A 20,464-nucleotide genomic window follows, 5' to 3' on the forward strand; every position below is an offset into this window, starting at 1 on the left:
GTGTGTGTGTGTGTGTGTGTGTGTGTGTGTGTGTGTGTGTGTGTGTGTGTGTCCCCGTCCAGACACATACCTGGGACAGCAGGGTCTGCATGATGGAACTAGCGAGCTGAGAGTTCCGACGCAGTACATCATAGAAACCCTTCACAGAAAAATGCAATCAAACAAAGGGACATTGTCCTGCACATGTCTCTGAGCCTCAGCCACTCGGTTCCAACTCTGGATGAAAGCATCTGCCCAATGAGTGAGTGTGAGGATGAACAGTGAGTGGTGAGGTGGGGGTGGGGTGGGAAGGCGGGTCCTACCTCGTACAGCATGAGGCGCACGTCGGCCTGTTGCCCCAGGCAACGCCGCAGGCCACTCAGTATCTCCAGGCAGAAGGCCTCGTTGGCGGCCGAGTTGTAGCGGGAGTGGACGTCCACTTGGATCTAGAGAGGGAGGGAGGGACATCTTTCAGCACAACGCTCCCTTCGTTGAGCTCACCCTACGACCGGGGGTTTGTCCGGGACGCTTCCCAGAGCTCTGGGTTATTAACGCTGGGTTCCCCTCCTGGTCAGATTTCCAGCAGACCCGTCCCAGGTCGGGCTAAGGACAACAGTTTACAACATGGCTGGGGTGGGCTGTACTAGACCCTACCTGGCTGGGGTGGGCTGTACCTGGCTGGGTTAGGCTGTACCTGGCTGGGTTAGGCTGTACCTGGCTGGGTTAGGTTGTACCTGGCGGGGGTGGGCCCTACCTGGCTGGAGGAGATGCCCTGGCTGGCCTGGCTGGAGGCGAGACTTCCCAGCACTTTGAAGTTCTTCAGCAGCAGCAGGAAGCCGGTCACTGCAGACTTCCTGCCGTCCAGCTGGCTGAATGACACGGAGAACACACATGGCAGATGAAGCGGCTATTTATGTGTCCAGAGGGGAATCATTAGCCCGCGGTGAGCAGTGGTTCAGAGGTGCTGTGTGTGTGTGTGTGTGTGTGTTTTTACCTGGAGAACATTGCCTTGCGGAGCACCAGGATCAGGGAGTCCTTCAGGGACATGCTGACCTTCAGCAGCGGCTGGAAAAGTCAAAACCCCAACAAGAACATCAACGCTCCGCTCCAAAACCTTTCAGCACTCAGGCTTCAGGCACGAGGAGAGGAGCGATGTTGGGACATCTGAGCCAGTGTAGAGCTGCTTCTTCAGCGTCATAAAAGTAGAATGTTGACGATCTGGACCAATCACAACCGTCGGACTTCATAGCCAATCAAGGCTGGTATATGTGGGCGGGAGGCATGATCAGCCTGCATATGTAAACATGATGACTGATGTGTCCTCAGTCCCAAAGGCAATTTAGTGGACGATTAGGCAATTTGACAACTATAACATTGACATTACTTGACATTATTGTGTGTATGCAATACAACAATGCATACACACATTCACACACCAACGGCGGTGTCAACCACACACGGCGACAGCCGGCTCGTCGGGAGCAGTCAGGGTGAGGGAGTCTCACTCAGGGACACCACGACACTCCGCTAGGAGGAGCCGGGGATCGAACTAGCAACCTTCCGGTTACAAGTCAACCCGCTCTACCTCCTGATCTAGCCCCCCCCCCCCTATAAGAGTTGGTCAAATGGCAATCGAGGAAAACACCTGGAGATTTAAAGACAAATCAGGACAGACGGACCGCATATATGATATGTCATGTAAGTCCTCCTGCGTCGCGGTCTGTAACGTACCTGCACAGCTTTGAGCAGACCCTGCACCGTGGCCAGCGGGAGGTAGGAGAGGTGGTCGAAAGTCTCCGTCACTTTAGACGCAGACTCCAAGAGGATCATGGGAGCAGAGACCACGATGTCGGAGAACAGGTCTGCCCCAACAGAAGAAAGACAAGAACAGCGAGAAACAATCAGAGCACCGTTGAAACATTATGCCCAGGAACACGCCTCAGTGGTCGAGATCTCTCACCTATGTAGTGGTGAACGGGGGAGGGAGGGGGGGAGGGATCTCACCTATGTAGTGGTGAACGGGGGAGGCCGTCTTGGTGACTAATCGATTCAACACTTGCTCTAATATTTCCCCCCTGATGGGCTCATGAATCTGTAGGAGTTAAGCAGATGTTTCAGCCATGAAAAAATTGCAGAAGAAATTGGTCAATCGTCAACCCTAACCCCAGCAATAAATACTAATATTAAAACAACTTGACGTGAAATAAGTGCAGGAGACATCCATCGTGTCCACCTAAGGTAACCATGAGTTCCCGTACCTTGAAGCCCTCCAGGAGGACCTGTCTCCCCAGCAGACAGGCCTGCTGGGCGGGGGTCCTGGCCGCACCAGAGGGCCCCGACTCGGCAGGCTTCCCGAAGGGCCCTGGTTTGGGCCCAAACGTGTCCATGAGGAAGAAGCCCAACTGGACCAGGCCTTGGGTCACATGGTCCCAGCCGAACACGCTGATTGGGTAAAGGTGAGGAAGAATGAGAGGGGGAAGCACCACTACGGCGTTGAACGCACAACCTATTATTTGTGCGTTTGTAACAACGATGAGCAAAGCTCTCAGAAGCAATTGTTCTGTTGTGTTGTTTTTTTTAATTAAAGAAATATGGAAATAAAATGAAATTACTGTAGTGCATCTTGCTAATATAGAAATAGATGCATGGATATACAGTATATCGAGAGAGAGAGAGAGAGATAGATACATATATACACACAAAATGAACATCAACTACAAAATATAATTATGAAGTGGCTTTTCTTTTGTGTAACACAACATCTGAATTGGGCGGCTGGGTTTGTGTTGCGGACCTGTTGCTGACGGTGTCACGGATCATCTGGGCCACGCTGCAGCACTCGGGGAACAGGTCCTTCAGCAGCTTGGAGCCCTGCTTGAGGAGCTCGTCTCTGAAGCTCTTGGTGATGGCCCCTTTGAGAAGGTCAAACACCTGCCCCAACAAAGTCAGCCGCTTCGATCAGGAACGTGCGAGTAGAGACAGAGTGATGTGAATAGTCTGTGAGGGGGTGGGGGGGTGGGGGGTGGGGGGGTCCACCTCTTACCTGGTCCTCGTATCGCTGGATGCGGGCCACTGAGAGCAGCAGCGCCACGCCGAAAGGACACAGGTCTCCGTAGGATAACTGCAGGTGGGAGGTTATCAAGACGAGTATGAGGAGTCCGTTCATTGGGACGATGTACTGTACGTCTCACTCACCTATGTAGTGGTGAACAGGGGGGGGAGGGATCTCACCTATGTGGAGGTGAACGGGGGAGAGAGGGAGGGAGGGAGGGAGGGATCTCACCTATGTGGAGGTGAACGGGGGAGGGAGGGAGGGATGGAGGGAGGGAGGGAGGGAGGGATCTCACTTATGTAGTGGTGAACAGGGGAGAGAGGGAGGGAGGGAGGGAGGGAGGGATCTCACTTATGTAGAGGTGAACAGGGGAGAGAGGGAGGGAGGGAGGGAGGGAGGGAGGGAGGGAGGGAGGGATCTCACTTATGTAGTGGTGAACAGGGGAGAGAGGGAGGGAGGGAGGGAGGGATCTCACTTATGTAGTGGTGAACAGGGGAGAGAGGGAGGGAGGGAGGGAGGGAGGGAGGGATCTCACTTATGTAGTGGTGAACAGGGGAGAGAGGGAGGGAGGGAGGGAGGGAGGGATCTCACTTATGTAGTGGTGAACAGGGGAGAGAGGGAGGGAGGGAGGGAGGGAGGGAGGGATCTCACTTATGTAGTGGTGAACAGGGGAGAGAGGGAGGGAGGGAGGGATCTCACTTATGTAGTGGTGAACAGGGGAGAGAGGGAGAGAGGGAGGGAGGGAGGGAGGGATCTCACTTATGTAGTGGTGAACAGGGGAGGGCGATAAAGGACTTGAACAGGCCAGTGACCTTCAGGCTCTTGAGGAACTCCCTCCCGAGGTCGTGGTCCAGGCGGATGGCGAAGACGATGTGGAGGACGACGGTGCCCTCCACGTGCCTCAGCTGGTCCTTGGGGATGGCCTGCACCTCCAGCTCCATGCTCCTGCAGCGCAGCGCAGCGTTAAGAGCCAGCTACGCCACGCACACACATCCCCTCCCCGCCCGACACACACACACCACCTCCACCCAGAGGATCCAGAGCTCCCAAGGCAGGACCGGTGGACTCGACCCATGAAGATCTCAGAGGACTTCGTGGATCCCGGTGGGAAATTTATTAGCCTTACATGTAAGAATAGAGACACTAGAACACATTTAAGATAAAAGATAGAAAAGGGACGTAAGGCCTGCATGCTGTGTATACATAAATATGTGTGAAGCTATGATGTTTTTAATCGCTTACTCTCCGCGCTCTTGTTCGTCTTTTTGCTGAAGGTCCTGCTCATTAAAGTAACCGATGATTCCATCCAGGACCTGCTTCTTGCAGCCCTGTGAGACGAGTAGGATTCATCAGCAACCATTTATCTTCTCATAACCATTTACAACTTATTTTCCCCCAAGTGATGCACAGCTGCAACAGTGAGAAGCGGCTAGAGGGCGGAAGAACCATCGCCTGCAGTCTGCGGTGCCTTAACAAAGGCCGGTTCCATATGGCAGAACAGTGTGACGAGAACAAACGCTCTAATAGAGTGAGGGGAGTCCTCAGTCCTGCCACTGACTGGGCTTTCGAACCGACCACCCCGGGATGGGAAAGAAAATACGGCCAGGTAGACCGTAGAGACTCCGGTCTTCCTCTTGCAATCCAGGGGTGGTCGGTGGGAGACCCTTGCTGTGTGGCGGTGTAGCGTCAGAACAGCAGTGCTACGTGTGCATGCACACCTTGGCAGACAGCAGCAGCAGCTGGTAAACCAGCGGCGGGACCTCCTGTAGCTCCAGCTTGCTGAACATCCTGAGGACCTTCTCCACCAGGAACTGCAGCTCCTCTGGAGACAAGGGGACGTCCCTGGAGAGAAGGAACCAGACAGACCAGACAGGGGTTTAAGGGTCAGGTCTAGGGGGTTAGGGTGTTCTCACCCAGCAAAAAATGTATTCAGTTTAATTCATTAAATTAACTACTTTGGATAAAAGCATCTGCTAAATTAGTGAATATAATGTAAAACTGTTATTACCATGTTACATAGACAACAAACAAGCATATCGCCCCTTTAAAAAGTATATACAACAATGAGGAAAGACAATTGTTCTGTCAGCAAAGGTGCTCGATATACGATGTGACGAGGGCACACTCACCGAAACATGGTGGTCAAGTGGATCACACATTTTGGGTCCCATCTGTATGAACACACACACACACACACACACACACACACACACACAAAAGTATGCTTTTTAGGATAGTATGTAATAGAGCTCAGCTGTGTCGACCAAGGCCCATATTTCTTATCTCATCTCTAAACGATTTGCTTATGACACAGATTAATATCTTCTTGGAAGTCCAGTCCACAGTATTCCTGACAAGACCCTAAAAACTCAAACTATACTAAGGATGCATGTATGAGCAATGATCGTTTAGTCGTTGAGTGGCTGTTCACCTGCTGGAGCAGAGGCTGTTGATGAGCTGCTTCTTGTACTCCTCGCCACTCAGTTCTCCTGGAAGTAAGAGAAACCATGAGGAACTACGAAGACACTTTGTCACACTACAGTGACATAAGCCCTATAAGAACAAAGCCATGTCAAAAACACAACAGAAAATTCGTAGCAAATATCTGTATGGGCCTCATTCACCAAGCGGCCATCTTGGTTAGGCCGAGCTAGGGACAGAACTAAGCGGTACTAATAATTACCTTTGCCAAATGACAGTGATTCACAGGCGGCCAGGGCCGTCAGCACGGTAGGAAACAGCTCCAGAGACTTCCCACTGGCCATCTTGCCCGACTTGATGGCCTCCACAAAATGGGAGCCCACTTCTGCCAAGACCGCTCCAGATAGATTCTGAGCCTGTCACAAAAAACAAGTTACATCAAGTGTGAAAGTGTACAAAGTAACAAGATGGATGGAATGGAAGATGGTAGGTTAGTACACTTGAAAAGTTAATGTTATTAACTATTAAGACATAGGGATACAAATTAAACATGTTGAAAACAAGCTACTGATAGACATAGGTCATTTAGCAGACGCGTTTATCTAAAGCGGCTTTCAATAAACAAACATAGCCCTGTGATAGCTGTGATAGCTGCAGGGGTCTGTGCCGATACAACAACACGATGACAAGCATCAGTAAAGAATAGACCCAGTCTCCAAAGGTCAGTTTTACTGGCCATTTACAGCATGATCCGTCAGGTCAGATCAACCTATTGTGTCACAAAGAAGACTTTCACCTCCAACATGAGCAGACCAATGATGTCAGCTGCCACCTCGGACTGCAGGTCCCCGGACTCGCACAGCGGGATGCAGTGCTGATACAGGAGCAGCCTCCTGCCCGAGCCTTTGGGGTCATTGTGGGGCGACCCTGGGTGAATGTTAAATAAAGGAGGTTTTAATAGGTTTTTAAAAAAAAAAGGGCGTTGCACAACAACTCAAAATCAAAATAAGAAGAAGAAGAAGAAGAAGAAGAAGAAGAAGAAGGATCCCTACAATAACAGTAGGTATCCACAGATACTCTGGGAATACCTAAAAAGATGATGTCTCTAAGGTGATACTGTATTTGGGATTCGAGCCCTTCACCTTTGAAGATCCCTTTGATCGTGGCTCCTATGTTCTTCCCCTTCAGTGCGGCGTTGGTGAGAACTGTGATTAGCTGGTAGAGGAACGAGGCAAAAGGTGAACGGTTGGGTGACACCTATCTTGTAGATAATTCAATTCAATTCAATTGTATTTGTATAGGCCTTATTCACCGGTACAGTCTCAAAGGGCTTAACAGGCCATATGCAGTATATATATGACACCCCCCTGACCCTATCCCCCAGGAGGGAAAGAAAAAATAATTTTAGCAAGGAAGAAATCTTGAAGAGGAACGCAGAGTGGGGGATCGCTCTCTCCAGGGATGATCAGGAGGGCAATGGGTGCCATAATTTACATACATACATACATACGGTATACAGTTCACATACGGGCAACACATTTAAAATTGGTGATGGGGTGCTGGCCGGTTAACCAGTTAACCAGAGTCCAGGCATCCAGTTGCCGTCACTGCAACAGGCATGCATCATGTATGGGGACAACTTAAGGTTACCTGGTCGTTGGATAAGGATGACAGGTACTTCTGAAGCTCCCCCGGCCCGTCTCCTCCCTCTGACAGCGACAGGATCTTGTCCATCACAGCTTTCATGGTGGATTTATAAAAACCTGGATGATTAACTGAGTTTCGTGGAGGAAAATGTTGTGTTTCTGACTGTACGGATTGTTATGGTCTGCCGGGGTTTCCTTTTCACAATCTCCCGCCAGCCATGTCCCCTGGCTCGGTTGCCAGATTCGTATCAAAGCGGTCCGTATTTTCAGATCGTAAACAGTGTTGTATTTTCTGCCTTTTAAGTTGTACAATAGGATGCTCTGTGGTTTAAACGATTACTTACGTATGATAAAATTGTTAACAAGCCCTGCGTGTGTTTTATATGTGATACTATAGCCAGATAATATATTTATAAATATGTCTTATACGTTCTTTTGATAAACCTGGCAACACCGCGTTCTCTGGGTGACGTCAGCTGCCCAACATAATACGTTATTATATCTATTTCATTATATTATCTTCTGACAGATTAAATGTATAAACCTTGTATATTTATAATTTAGCTTAATTAATTATACGAATACATTTTTACATTCATTTATTTCCAAGTGATTTGTTCTTCGTGGTAGATGATTTGTCGCCTGGGGGCTGTACCGCCACCTATCGGACTGATGGAGTATTATGTTATGAAGGGATGAGCCGTTCATTCCATCAATTGGTACGAACAGGTGCTTGGCTAGGGTTAAGGAGATCGTTATAGATATCGATATATAGATCATCGACATATCGATACCCGTCGTCGGGTCACCGAGACCCGCGCGCGAGATAACGCGGTCCTGTCCTTTGAACTGCGCCGCAGCGACACGCGATTTGACGTCGGGAGCCTCGAGTTTACGCCCATCGTCACAGCACAGGACCCAAGGACAGACCTTCTCACACCACCCACCCACCCCACACACACACACACAGCCACTGGCTCCCCCACCGCAGTGTGCATCCATGTGTTGGGGTGATGTAACGTTGGCCCTCTGGTGACTACGGATGGCGGTGTGTGCCAGGCTTTGCGGAGTGGGCCAGTCGCGGAGGTGCAGGCGACGACAGCGACACGGAGGCCAGGATCAGCCGGTCAGCGACTCTGACGTGGACATGGACGACGAGGAGGACGAGCGGATCGTGGGCATGAGGCAGGCCGCCGCCGCCGGTGACTGCGGCGGCCTCGGCTGCCAGGCGGCAGGCTCCAGCGGTGGCCCCCCCGGTGACGCGTGTTGTGAACACGCAAGCGGCTGCAGGCCCCAGGGGCTGCTGGGACGGGCCACCACGGGACCTCCAAACCCGCAGTCGTTGCTGGATTTGCCGCCGGAGCTGCTGGTGGAGATCTTCTCCTTGCTGCCCGGGACGGCGCTGCCTACCGTCGCCCTGGTCTGCAAGCAGTTCAAGCAGATCCTCAACACCGAGACGATCTGGAGGAGACGATGCGCCGCAGGTAAAATCTAGCCTAAAGTGTTGCTGCTGTGACCTCTTGTTATGCACATGTTTATGAGTCGTAATGTCTATGCATCTATGTATGTAGATGTGTGTATGCAATCAAACGACATCAAATACATTCGTTTGTTGCCATATTTACCTACATAGGCTGTGCACCTGTCTCTCTCTTGTTGACTGTGATCACACCTAACCTTACCGTGAACACCCTGGCATTATTGATGCTTATCCAGCCATGCATTTGATTTTAAAACAGTACATTTTACTGATGAAAATGTATATTGTCCAAACCTACGCTAGCCCAGATACCATAGTTTTATTATGCCTGCATACGTTGTAATATGCTCAACCGTTTCTTGGTTGCCTCTCTTTAGAATGACATGTTGTTATCTTCTGTTGTTGCTGTTTTGCTCTGTAGAATTTGGCGTGAACGAGGACCTACGTAAGATGGAGGTTGGTGGTGTGTCCAGCCGTGACTTCTATGTAAAACGTAAGCGATTTTCGATTTTAACCTCTCTTCCACTTTCACTGATGCATTAGTTTAAATTCAACCCCCCAAAAAGTGAACTAAGCCTTTTTTTATCTACCCAGCCTACATGAGTTTGATTCTAAGAATACCTAATGAACATGTCATATAAGTATGACATTTGTCCATAAATTCTGCTTCAATGCATCAATTAACAATATATGAATTCCATAAATTATAAATGATGAATTCTGCTTCAATGCATCAATTAACAATATATGAATGCAGTCAACTCTCGGTCCTCAACTTGGTATTGTGGCACAAATGTCTAGGTGGTCGCTCGAGTGAAGTCTGGACACTTCATGACGTCATACCCTGATTACTACTAGCACAAGGCCTGTAGAGATGTGTAGGCCTACATACACTGTATGTAACGTGGCACGTCTGGTCCGTACCTTAACACATTGGAGCATTGTTGGTTGACTAACATGGTTTCGGATAGCTGAGACAAAGATCAACTCGCTTTGTGGCTAAGGATGCGCTTTCTTCTGCAGTGTTGCTATTTCTGTGTGCAGCGAATCTTCACCGTGGATGGCTTTCATATGAGGGGATAGGACAACAAGATGGCTAATGGTTAGCATGCTGTCTATGCGCCTTTTGGGTTGTTTATTGCCCATGTGTGGGCATGGGGTTGGGGTTAATTCAAGGCATGTGGAGCCCTTTTGGGCCCGCAACCGTGACAAAAGGCTCTGTGCTCGTTATACTATACTATTAATCTCAACTAAGGGTCCGTACGTTGCCTATGCTATCACTTAACACTGCACTCAACTAAACCTGTATCATTTAAATGGTGTTTGGGTGAATACTGTTACCGTGTATGTAGGTCATGTGTTCAGGAAACGGATCATACTGTGCTTTTTGTCTTTTAGTGCTTCACCCGTACAAAAGTGTCCTGGGTCTCTGGCAGCCTGATATTGGCCCGTATGGAGGGCTTCTCAACGTGGTGGTGAGTGACTCACACACCTCTACACCGTGCTCATGGCACACTGTGATTGACCAAGGGGATTGGACGAACTTTCGTGACACACATATTTCTGATCTGTCTTAATGTGTCTTGCATATGTAAAGGTTCATATGATATTGCTTCTTGGGGAATGTTTTTACCGCGGCAGAATTGATATAGCCTAAGTCAACTTTGTATTAAGGATTATACCAGCTTATATTGTCAGTCCTCTCTCTCCAGTGTACGTTTCAAATATGACAAACTTACGACTATATGGGCCCTGCATGCAATATACACCTCACTCTCTTACCCTAGTTGAACCTTGTTGTATGGAAAAACTACACCTGGCTTTGCCCTCCGCCCTCCTTTTTATCTCTCCATTCATAGCATCTACTGTACTTTGAAATCTTCCTAACACTTCCCATAGCCATGCTCTCTTGAAAGCTCTACTCTACCAGTGCTTGTCTTGGTTATCGTATCGTACCATGCAACACAGCGATCAACCAGATTGGTTCCAATTTTGTCACGCCTGACATACTACTACTGTGTGAAGATGCCCAGTTGGAGATTCCATTTAACAAAGTGGGCAAATATCTTTTTACGGCCTACTATATGTATATGTATGAATATATGTACTAAAGGCTGACGCCTTTATCCAAAGTGACTTGCAGCGAAAACAGAAACACTAGCAGGGACTGACATGACACGGTGGTTCCAGGTGGAGGGGCTGTTTGTGGTCGGCTGGATGTACCTGCCGCCCCATGACCCGCGTGTGGAGGATCCCATGAGAAGGAGGCCTCTGTTCCGCATCACCATGTCGGAGGACAAGAAGGCGTCTGTGCAGTGCATGTATGGACACAAGGGTCCTCACAAGGGAGATATACAGGCAAGTCCCACTGCAGAGCTCTGGCCCAGGCCTGGGGAGGCAACATTTTGCCCAGGCAAAATTGGGATTTTAATAATATTGGAAAGTACTTTGATTTACAGTTTAAAATTAGTTATAGGCCTTTAAAAACAAAAGCATTTTCTTTGCTGGAATAAAGACACAGACCAGAATACTAGTATTGTACAATAATATCCTAAATATCCCACACCTCCACCTGGATCTATCTGACATAACTTTTAATTTTTCAGACTGTTAAGAAGGATGAGTTTTCCACCAAATGTAACCAGACAGACCACCATCGCATGCCCGGAGGCCGACAAGAGGTAAGGCTGCAACTTCTGTCCTCCAATCATAGCCGTTTGGTTTCCCACTGAAGCCCCAACCAGAGGTGCTTGGGTCGGGTCCACCCTGCGGCATTTTACTCTCCTCGGCCACCCAGTTCTGCTGCAAATGGGCTGTGATGGGAAAGTGGTGACCCAGACTTGACATGGATGGCTTTCGATAAAGAAACCTCATTGCCTGCAAATAATGTTCCGTTGCACTCTCACTCACATTCCTCTGTGTCTAATGTTCAGTGTTTAAAAGGCACAGTGGTTCATGCAACACGTCTGTAGTGTTTTGTAGTGGGTAATATATATATATACTACAGTCCTAAAAGGCTTATTGGCTCTTGTTTGTATTTCTAAGTCATTTTATGTGGCAGTGTTTCTTGTGCTTAAGCTTACTTGGCTAACAAACAGAGATTGTGTTTGTTGTTAGCAACCAAGGCCTGACTAACATTGATCTTCACGGAAGAGACGGATATACAGGATCTCTGTTGGCAGAGAGGCTGTACAAGGCCTCAAAAGGCCTAAAGCCATGTACCTTATTGGCTGTAACCTGTCACCCCTGAGTGGTCAAACCGGCCGACACACTTTGTTCTTGTCGTGTGTTTAAAAAGGGTGATTGGTTGGTTTGCTCATGTGTGTTATGGCACTTCTGATCCATTGTGTGTGTGTGTGTGTGTGTGTGTGTGTGTGTGTGTGTGTGTGTGTGTGTGTGTGTGTGTGTGTGTGTGTGTGTGTGTGTGTGTGTGTGTGTGTGTGTGTGTGTGTGTGTGTGTGTGTGTGTGTGTGTGTGTGTGTGCAGGAGTTCAGGACTTGGTTGGAGGAGGAATGGGGACGGACGCTGGAAGACATCTTCCACGAACACACACAGGAGCTCATCCTCATGAAGTTCATTTATACCAGCCAATATGAGTATGTTGTATTTACCTTAGTGTGTGTGTGTGTGTGCGGGGCGCATTTCCTATAACTGTTCCAAATTCAAAGACGCCCACATTTCCAGTTATTTATATATTATAGTGTATGTATTGTTTGTTTTTATCTTACCTGTGATCTGTGAGGTTTTCGGCTGCTGATCTCTGACACCTGAATTTCCCTGCCGGGGATAGGCAGTGTTGTGTTACCTCGGCCTCCTACAAGTGAATGATCCCCAACGCCTTGTTTCGATAGCAACTGCCTGACCTACCGGCGGATCTACCTTCCTCCACCTCTGCCCACTGATCTCCTGAGACCGGGCCTGTTCAAGGGCACCTACGGCAGCCACGGCCTGGAGATTGTCATGCTGAGCTTCCACGGACCCACCGCAAGAGCGACCAAGCTCACGGTGAGTGCCGGTCCTTCATCGTCAGCCTGACTGCCGCTGCAGCAACACATCCCAGTCTGGTCATATCAGGGAGCATTAGTCAAGTGTGAGTCACAAAGAGATTGGACACACAGATGATGATGATGATGAAAACAAGCTCACCCATTCTCAGTGCCATTATCCATTTCCATTTCCTAATATATATTTTTGAAGTTTATTACTTCAATTAATAAACGCCTATCGCTGCAAAACATTTGAAACTCAACAGAGATGAATTCTTCCTACGAATTAAAATAATCTGCCTACATGGTGTGCATCCCCGGACGTATTCCCCCATGTGATTTGAGACGTTGACCCAGTCCCACCCTGCGCACACAGGGGGACCCCAACGTCCCCGCCGGCCAGCTGACCCTGGAGGTGGACCTGAGTCGCCCCGTCGTCCTCCCAGATCTGGAGCGCCAGCGCAGCATCGAGGAGCTGTCCCGCCTGGTCCTGGGGCTGCACGCAGAGGTCCAGAGGGAGGGCCCTGCCCCTGCCCCTGCCCCTGCCCCTGCCCCTGCCCCTGCCCCGGTAGCCGGCCCCGGGGGAGAGGGCCCCGTGGGGGTTGCCGCGGGAGACGGGCCCGCGGAGGTCGCCAGCGGAGGCAGCCCTGCTGGGGTCCCTGCGGGGGAGAGCAGCAGCAGCAACAGTGAAGCGAGTGGCGGGGCTGAGGCGTCCGGGGCAAGAAGGGGGAGCAGCGCCCCCAGCCCCCCAGAGTCCCAGCCCTTCATCCTGCCCCTGGGGGTTATGGCCCGCAACGAGGTCTACCCTCGCACCTGCAAGAAGTGGTGAGTGGCGGCCAGGGTTGCAACGTTCACAGGAATTAAACAGAAATGTGGAAGATTTAGTTCCGCTGTCCTGACGTCAGTGGGGAGCTCGTTTCATCATTGTGAAGCCGGGACGGCAAACAATCAACATTTTGTCGAGTGGCAACTTGGGTCCCCCCAAGAGTAGCAGGCGGATTTGGCCCTCAAGAGAGCCTAATGGACAGGGTGGGGTGTATGGTTTGACCCTATCCTGTATGTAGGATGGGTCTGAGCGTTTCACAGCAGGGGAGGCAGGTACCAGTGACTTGAATCGTATTTCGAGCAGCCAGCGGTAGCCAGTGCACATATCAGCGACGTTATCGCATAGTGACATTGGCTTGATCCTCAGCTGTTAAAACACCACCCAAACCCAACCCAAGCTAAGCAGAAAAACGAGAGCGTTCAATGACTCCCGACTGTTATCTTTTTGCTTTCAGCTTCTACGGGACGGGGCAGATCGCCGGCCACGGCTTCACCAGCCCCGAGAGAACGCCCGGGCTCTTCGTGCTCTTCGACAAAGATCGCTTCGGCTTCATCTGGCTGGAGCTGAAGTCCTTCAGCATGTACAGCCGACTGACGGACCGGCTGGGCCACGCCCACGCCCCCGACATGGAGCGCTTCGAGGCCATGCTCCATAACATGCAGTCGTGGACGTCCTGATAGGAGCAGCGACGCTAGAGCTAGCCTAGATCAGCCGCGCAACACAATGCCTCCGCGTACGTAGCTCGCTCGCTCGCTCTCCCCCTGCCTCCCTCGATAAACCGCGCGCCACTCTCAACCCCGACCACTATTAACTTTTATCTCGCCGATGCTATCTAAACCACTGGTTTTACGGTCTCCAGATAGTTGGTGTCCACTGGTACAACCTGGCTGTTTCACAACATGTACTTTGAATACTCACCATCTATACATGACATCCGAGACTACACGACACCACGTTTATTTTGTGGCGTATTTTCAAGGGTAGAAAGCTTGAACTAGCTGGGGCTGGATCACAATCACGGGGGTGAATAATGTGAGGACATAGGAGGCTAGTGAGGGGTGTGATGGACAACATGTTGTCTTTAATGTCTCCGCCACTTTATAGCCACAGGCCACGTTGCACACAATAGGTTCTCGATAGTTTTGTATTTATTTATTTATTTATTTTATTTATTCCCAGCATAAGACTCGGAAGATAATGATAGCGGAACCAACAGTATGTGCCTCTTGTTGTGACATGTACACGGTGTACTCTGCACGATATTTAAAAGGAAATAAGAGGCGTCCAATGTATTCTGGTCTGTGTTCTATCTAATGGCCCTAGTTAATCGCATGCAGACATTTGTTTTGAATCTAGTTGCAATATCCTCACAATCATGACTGCAATATTATGAGGGGATTTTAGGACAATGGTAAGGCTGACTGCTTTGCTCTTAGATTCGTTCCACAGTTTATCACTTATTGATCAAATAGTTAATCACGATATATAAATAAAACTAAAGAATGCATCTCAGGTGTTTAATACATGACACTTGGTCCATAAACAATTGATAATAACTATTTTAATAACCCATAGAGTAATAAAGTGTGCATTATAAAATGTGATTAATTTTATATAATCCACCATTGAAAAAGTAGTTTTTGCTATCTTATCTAATTCTGCAACGTGAACTTTGGACATTTTACTGACTAAATATATTGTCTTTTGAAATAGATTTGGCTGGCTTCATACCGGCAAATAGTTATTTGTGTTTTCAGAAATGGTGACCAATTCCTAAGGGTGACCGATCCCAAAACACAAGGCGTATTTCAAAGTTCAAAGTGTCTGTATGTCTTATCATGGCCTCTATAAGCTCTCTGCTTCAAGTGCACTTTTCTGGGCGGCATACTGATCTAAAACCACTAGGAAACACCTTTATAAAAGACCTTGATAGAGAAACTGTGAAACATTCATGAAATACTTGCAATGTCTAAAGGGATGGTCCTTTTAGTATAGAGTCACATTTACTGTAAGTTTCCCATTCATTCATTAGCCTTCGATCTTTAACCCTTGAATGATTTGCCTTCAAACACACGTGTGGTTTCATGAAAAGGCCTGCTTGGGAACACTTGAAGTTTGACCCACTGCACTTCTACCATCTGATTTCAGGGAGCGTTTCAGCGTAGAGAGCCTCTTCTCAAGTGATTAAAATAACAACTACAAGAAGGAAATCTTTTGTCACAGCTGTATGTTCTCTAATAAACTCTGTGTACAGGTAACAATTCTGCCTTGGATTCATCCTTCCTTCTATTATAGGCTTAACACAAATAATTGTGTTAAGGCAACAGGTGGTGACAGCGAGAGCACCTACCCCAAAGTCAGTGATCATATCATTAAGGGAGGATAACCCAATTATAAAATATATTGACTCCTCGTGAAATATAGTAGGCCTAATATTACTTTATTCAGATAAACTGGTTTAATTGTGTAGCTCAACTGCCAGAGCGTGGCTGTCTGGGTGATGGGTTCGTGTCCCACCGGGACCACTATATGCCAAGACTACATGCATTCACGGTAGGAACCTTTTGAATATAATTTTGCAAATGTAATTTATCTATTTTAGTGGCTCACGTGGACTATAAATATAGGCTACTATATGGCAGATCATTGACGCATAAAATTACCATCTGCTTACAGATAAGGTTCATGGTAAAGACCTGTGTTTTATACACCCTGTTTGTTCAACCAAATGGCGATGTGTTTGAACAATGTAGAAAATCCATATAACATTTAAATATATGTTTCTTCTGCATAGCTCTGCTCGGCACATACGCGCTCCACCTAGCGCTGTTAGCAGTGACTGTGGCTGCGCTACTGTAACCGCGCTCGAAGGCGCTCTTATCGGGATGCTCCGAATGAGCGTTATTGGCGAGAGAGGGCGGGACATTCAGTAACTATGCATGGACGCCGCATTGAATGCGTCTAGCGGTTGGAGAAGAGGAGGAACTTTCGAAAGAAGGGTGTCCATATCCGGTACATGTTTCGGGAATCGCTTTGTCGCCTTCTTCGTTAAATAAAATCAATATGTATTCTCCATGTTGTATTTCTTCTTCTTCACGACATCTTCTTATTCAACACGCTCCGGCGACAGTTAAACTGGCGTACACAACCAGTAATACGAAGTCATACGAGACCGGAAATTGCGTGGTAGCATACCGGGATAACGCTGCAACGCGGGATCCTATCCCAGCCTAGGTCGCTACGGTAGCTCTCGGGAACTCCAGCAGACGACGGACGAGCCCCACATCTCTCGCGAGGAACGACGCCGTTATCGGAATCTCTACAAACAACACGAGAATTCGTCATTCACACGGTAATATACCCGAATCTATCACGGTACACGGCCGGCCGAGCGGCAGCGCCGACACACGGGCCGGATGGAAAGCATGTTTTAGCCTTATGTTTTTTCCAATACTGTGCTATTTGCTGCACTTGAAGGAGACGAGGCCTAGCGGGCTGACCATGATGCCAAAGCCCGGCTTTAGCCGACGAGAATCCGAGCACAAATCACATGTTGGCGGGCACGTCCGGGGGGTCCATACTGCTCCGACTCCCACCCCTAGTCACTCTGTTTTTATTTCAACACATGTGTTCCGGTGTTTCTGTCGATCGTTAACAATGTGTGACTTATTTTGCGATGTCCCCCCCCCCACCTCCTTGAAAATAAGTCCCCATAATACCTCCGGAGCTAGCTAGGTGGTTAGCATGGCTAAGCTAGAGGCTAGCGGCTAGCCAGGCTGTGGTGCTGGGTGAAGGTTTCGGGTTTAGCTTCTGATTCTTTAACTGAGTGGGTTTAAACACACACACACACACACTTCTGAACCCGCAATGGATTAATAAAATGAGACATCTCTTAAGGAGTTGAACCTGAATGGTGATCAGAAGTATGTATTAGTTTATATATTAGTATAGAGGTGCAGTCCAAGTCGAGGCATGTAAACATCAGTATGCATTCACATGGGTGGAGAGTAGGGTTTCTGACTGGACGAACCACATCATTTAGGATATCCACATCATGACATTATTTTACCTTTAACAGTCGCGCACACCTATACCACTACCCCCAACAGGCTGTCTACTGCCCCATGTGGTGGGAAGTATGCCTAATGTGCATATGAACCAACTTAGTCAAACAAATGAATACATCCCAAAACTTAAACTCTACAGTCAGCTACCTCAATCACAATATTCTGTATCAAACATTACTATTTTCATTTTTATTTTTGAACAAAATAAAAAAATGTAAAAAAAATAAAATTGTAAACAATTTTCGATGACAAACACTATGAAACATTTTTGTAAACAGAAGTTGATTTCACTAGTCAGATTACATATATACATATATGTACATATATATATAAATATATTACATATATTCTGAAATATAATGTAAGTCATTATCTTGTATGAAACCTACAGGAACCAATAGGGATGTTTTTCGAATGTTCTCTCTCTAAACAGCTCTGCCCCAATTCGGTGTCGATTGTAGTTTTGGCGTCTCAATGGTTTTCTGTCCTCATAGCTGTGAATGATGTCGGAGGAGGACTTGGATGAAATTGTACAAATAACAGTGGAGGACTTCGCTCAGGGCGACCAGACCGGTAAGCTCTGGATCCTAAACTGATAGCTAGGGCTCGCTTGTATGTCCTACTTTTTAGAAACTTTCTTTTTTACAATATTGACATAACGTTTATATCTAATGTCATATTGTGATGCCAAAATGACACTTTAAATTGTTTTACTGTAGACTATTATTTGAAACGGCTAACCGTTTGAAGATGGGACTTGTTTTAAATTTATAGGACATATCATGTGAACGTATTATGTGGAATCCAATATAGTTTTATATTGCATTTGCTGTAATGGATTAGTTAGATTATCAATTGCTTGTTTTCCCCCCCAAGTGGAGGAATTCCCAGTCCAATAACATTTCTTTATTGGACTGGTTTTTGTTTAGAAATGCTGGACAATCATGAGGACGATGGAGAAAGATCCCAACGGAAAAGGAGAAAATTGAGCCCAGAAAACAACAGCCAGGATATATCCTCGATAAGGGTAACACGCCCCTCAGTTTTTGACAGTGTTTGTGTTGATTTATCTATAATCTATAATAATCTATCCCGAGTCTTGACAATTTCATAAAGAATTATCCCAAATGATCGGAGCACAAAGTGATGTTTTGATCTGCTTAGTTTTTCCTGACAAGCAGCCAAGAAAGTTAACATTTAATAATGATCCATGGCCCAAATATTTGAATGTCTGAAGCATTAAGCGGCAATCGTTTGGTATTTTTGTACGTGACTAACGACCTCGACGACTAATCCATCATCCTATTTAGTTTTGATTACTTGTCTGTCAAGCGGCTAAACGTCGCGGCTCTACATTCGGTTTGCTCCCCAGAGCCTGTTGAGTTCCCTCCAGTCCACAATCTGCCAGCGTCTCGAGGGAATCGAGTCCAAGCTGCAGGCCGTGGAGGCCTCGTGTAAAGCCTTCGGCCGGAAGCTGGACATCCTGGTGCCCAGTGCCAAGAGCCAGAGTCCCATCCAGGTGCCCATGGTGGCCGGCTCCCCGCAGGGCGCCACCCAGACCTGGAACAAAGTGCGATGGTGAGCGTCGCTGTGTTGTCTCCTTGTGGGGAAAAGTCAGTCCCAGCGTTAGACGGATCCTCACCTGTTAGGTGCGGCGGGCTGTTTGGACACGGGGTAGCGCCCGGGAACCAACCCCAGTTTTCAGAGCCCATGCTGGTGGTCATGTGCGGGGCAGGAAACTCTGCGCAGTATTTAACAAAATGTGGACACAGTGAATGTTTGGAATAGTCGGGATAAGCCTGTTTGTGATGCGGAAAACTAATGCTAGAAAATCTAGCAAATAAAGGGACAATTTGTCACGTTAGTTTTCCGAAATCTTAGCGGAATTAGGGGATTTTGTATCCCTTGACGCTAGACTAATTTGAATAGTTGAAATCAAGTATCCTTTTCGAGCAAGATCCGACATGAATGCACAAATCAGCAACACACATCCCTTTTTTTTTTAAATTAATTATTTTCTAACTAGGATTTCTTTATTTCTGCCATTGCCACTGACTTGATAGACAGACCGCTGCGCTAGGTTAACAGGTTATATTACCGCTCCCAAGAACTCTGTGGCTCCAAGTTCATGATGCTATTTTGGGTTAACTGCCTTTAAAGGACCACAGCACCCACAGCATTTTTCTTCCATTGCTTAATGATGGGATCTGTACAATCTGGCTTGATTGTTTCTAATTAGCATAACACAGTGGTCTTGTTTTCCCTTGATTACCAAACATAGTGTATAGGTTCGGCCTGGGCCACATACCCGGCAATCAATGCCTTGGGTTTTATTATTTTTTTGGGGACATTTTTGATGGGGACATTTGAGACCAATCCGTAAGCATTGATTTAAAAACGTTCTTAACAGCGGGTGCTTGTTGTTTCTGTGTTGTATATCATCCTCGTTCTGTGTGTGATGGCTCAGTGCTTTAATAAAAAATGACCTGTGCAATCTCTCACACGCCTCCAATCTTTTCCCCCAAAGTGTTGTTCCACAAACGAACGTGATCGTGAGCAGTGATCGGCCCAAGAGCTCCATCCCGGAGGACAGTCCCCTGGAGAACCTGCTCAGCAAGTGAGTCTCCTCCCTGTCTGTGTCTGTTATTGAGTCATACATTGAGTGTCTTTCCAGTCCGCGTCTTTAATCCAGTCATTCAACGAGTCTCTCCCCTGTTCATGTCTTTCATTGAAACGAAACATTCCAACATTCCTATCTTATTAAAACCAAATGGGAAAAATACTTTTACAAATAGGAATGTGCAAGAGTCCTTGGGATGTGACGATGTAATTATGAATGGTCTCTTTGCAGTTTACATTTATTCCACTGGGTAGCACTGCTGTCATGCTGTACCTTTACTGGTGAAGCCATCCCTGTGTAATGAATTGAGCTCTGGGTTAATTCCTTACAGGGTCATGATCAATCTGCATACACAATGGTGGCTTAATGGCAGCCGTTTTGGCTATT

General features: G+C 47.6%; 3 protein-coding genes across 3 annotated transcripts in view; 2 read left to right on the forward strand and 1 right to left on the reverse strand.

Moving 5' to 3' along the window:
• Positions 1-7,277, reverse strand: part of fanci (FA complementation group I) — a 16,158-nt gene extending 8,881 nt beyond the window's left edge. The window contains exons 1-18 of the mRNA XM_084477767.1: positions 7,103-7,277; positions 6,595-6,667; positions 6,249-6,379; positions 5,715-5,868; positions 5,463-5,520; positions 5,161-5,202; positions 4,750-4,873; positions 4,274-4,359; positions 3,844-3,976; positions 3,023-3,100; positions 2,774-2,910; positions 2,238-2,421; positions 1,984-2,071; positions 1,711-1,841; positions 974-1,044; positions 734-848; positions 303-425; positions 71-139 (exon numbers count right to left, since the gene is read on the reverse strand). Of these exons, the coding sequence (XP_084333893.1) occupies positions 71-139; positions 303-425; positions 734-848; positions 974-1,044; positions 1,711-1,841; positions 1,984-2,071; positions 2,238-2,421; positions 2,774-2,910; positions 3,023-3,100; positions 3,844-3,976; positions 4,274-4,359; positions 4,750-4,873; positions 5,161-5,202; positions 5,463-5,520; positions 5,715-5,868; positions 6,249-6,379; positions 6,595-6,667; positions 7,103-7,198 (1,893 nt within the window). The 5' untranslated portion in view covers positions 7,199-7,277. The remainder of the gene's footprint in view (positions 1-70; positions 140-302; positions 426-733; positions 849-973; positions 1,045-1,710; positions 1,842-1,983; positions 2,072-2,237; positions 2,422-2,773; positions 2,911-3,022; positions 3,101-3,843; positions 3,977-4,273; positions 4,360-4,749; positions 4,874-5,160; positions 5,203-5,462; positions 5,521-5,714; positions 5,869-6,248; positions 6,380-6,594; positions 6,668-7,102) is intronic.
• A 551-nt stretch (positions 7,278-7,828) lies between these two features.
• Positions 7,829-15,639, forward strand: fbxo31 (F-box protein 31). The gene is made up of 9 exons (XM_084477003.1): positions 7,829-8,582; positions 9,000-9,071; positions 9,977-10,053; positions 10,769-10,936; positions 11,185-11,259; positions 12,065-12,174; positions 12,430-12,583; positions 12,941-13,389; positions 13,845-15,639. Exons 1-9 carry the CDS (start codon positions 8,141-8,143, stop codon positions 14,065-14,067), a joined length of 1,770 nt encoding a protein of 589 aa, XP_084333129.1. The 5' UTR covers positions 7,829-8,140; the 3' UTR covers positions 14,068-15,639.
• Positions 15,640-16,671: 1,032 nt separating this feature from the next.
• Positions 16,672-20,464, forward strand: part of banp (BTG3 associated nuclear protein) — a 34,507-nt gene continuing 30,714 nt past the window's right edge. Inside the window, exons 1-5 of the mRNA XM_084477139.1 lie at positions 16,672-16,742; positions 17,952-18,030; positions 18,387-18,484; positions 18,830-19,035; positions 19,985-20,074. Coding sequence (XP_084333265.1) covers positions 17,958-18,030; positions 18,387-18,484; positions 18,830-19,035; positions 19,985-20,074 — 467 coding nt within the window. The 5' untranslated portion in view covers positions 16,672-16,742; positions 17,952-17,957. The remainder of the gene's footprint in view (positions 16,743-17,951; positions 18,031-18,386; positions 18,485-18,829; positions 19,036-19,984; positions 20,075-20,464) is intronic.

The sequence above is a fragment of the Micromesistius poutassou genome (genome assembly GCF_964030765.1).
Source record: "Micromesistius poutassou genome assembly, chromosome: 13".
Lineage (NCBI taxonomy): Eukaryota > Metazoa > Chordata > Actinopteri > Gadiformes > Gadidae > Micromesistius > Micromesistius poutassou.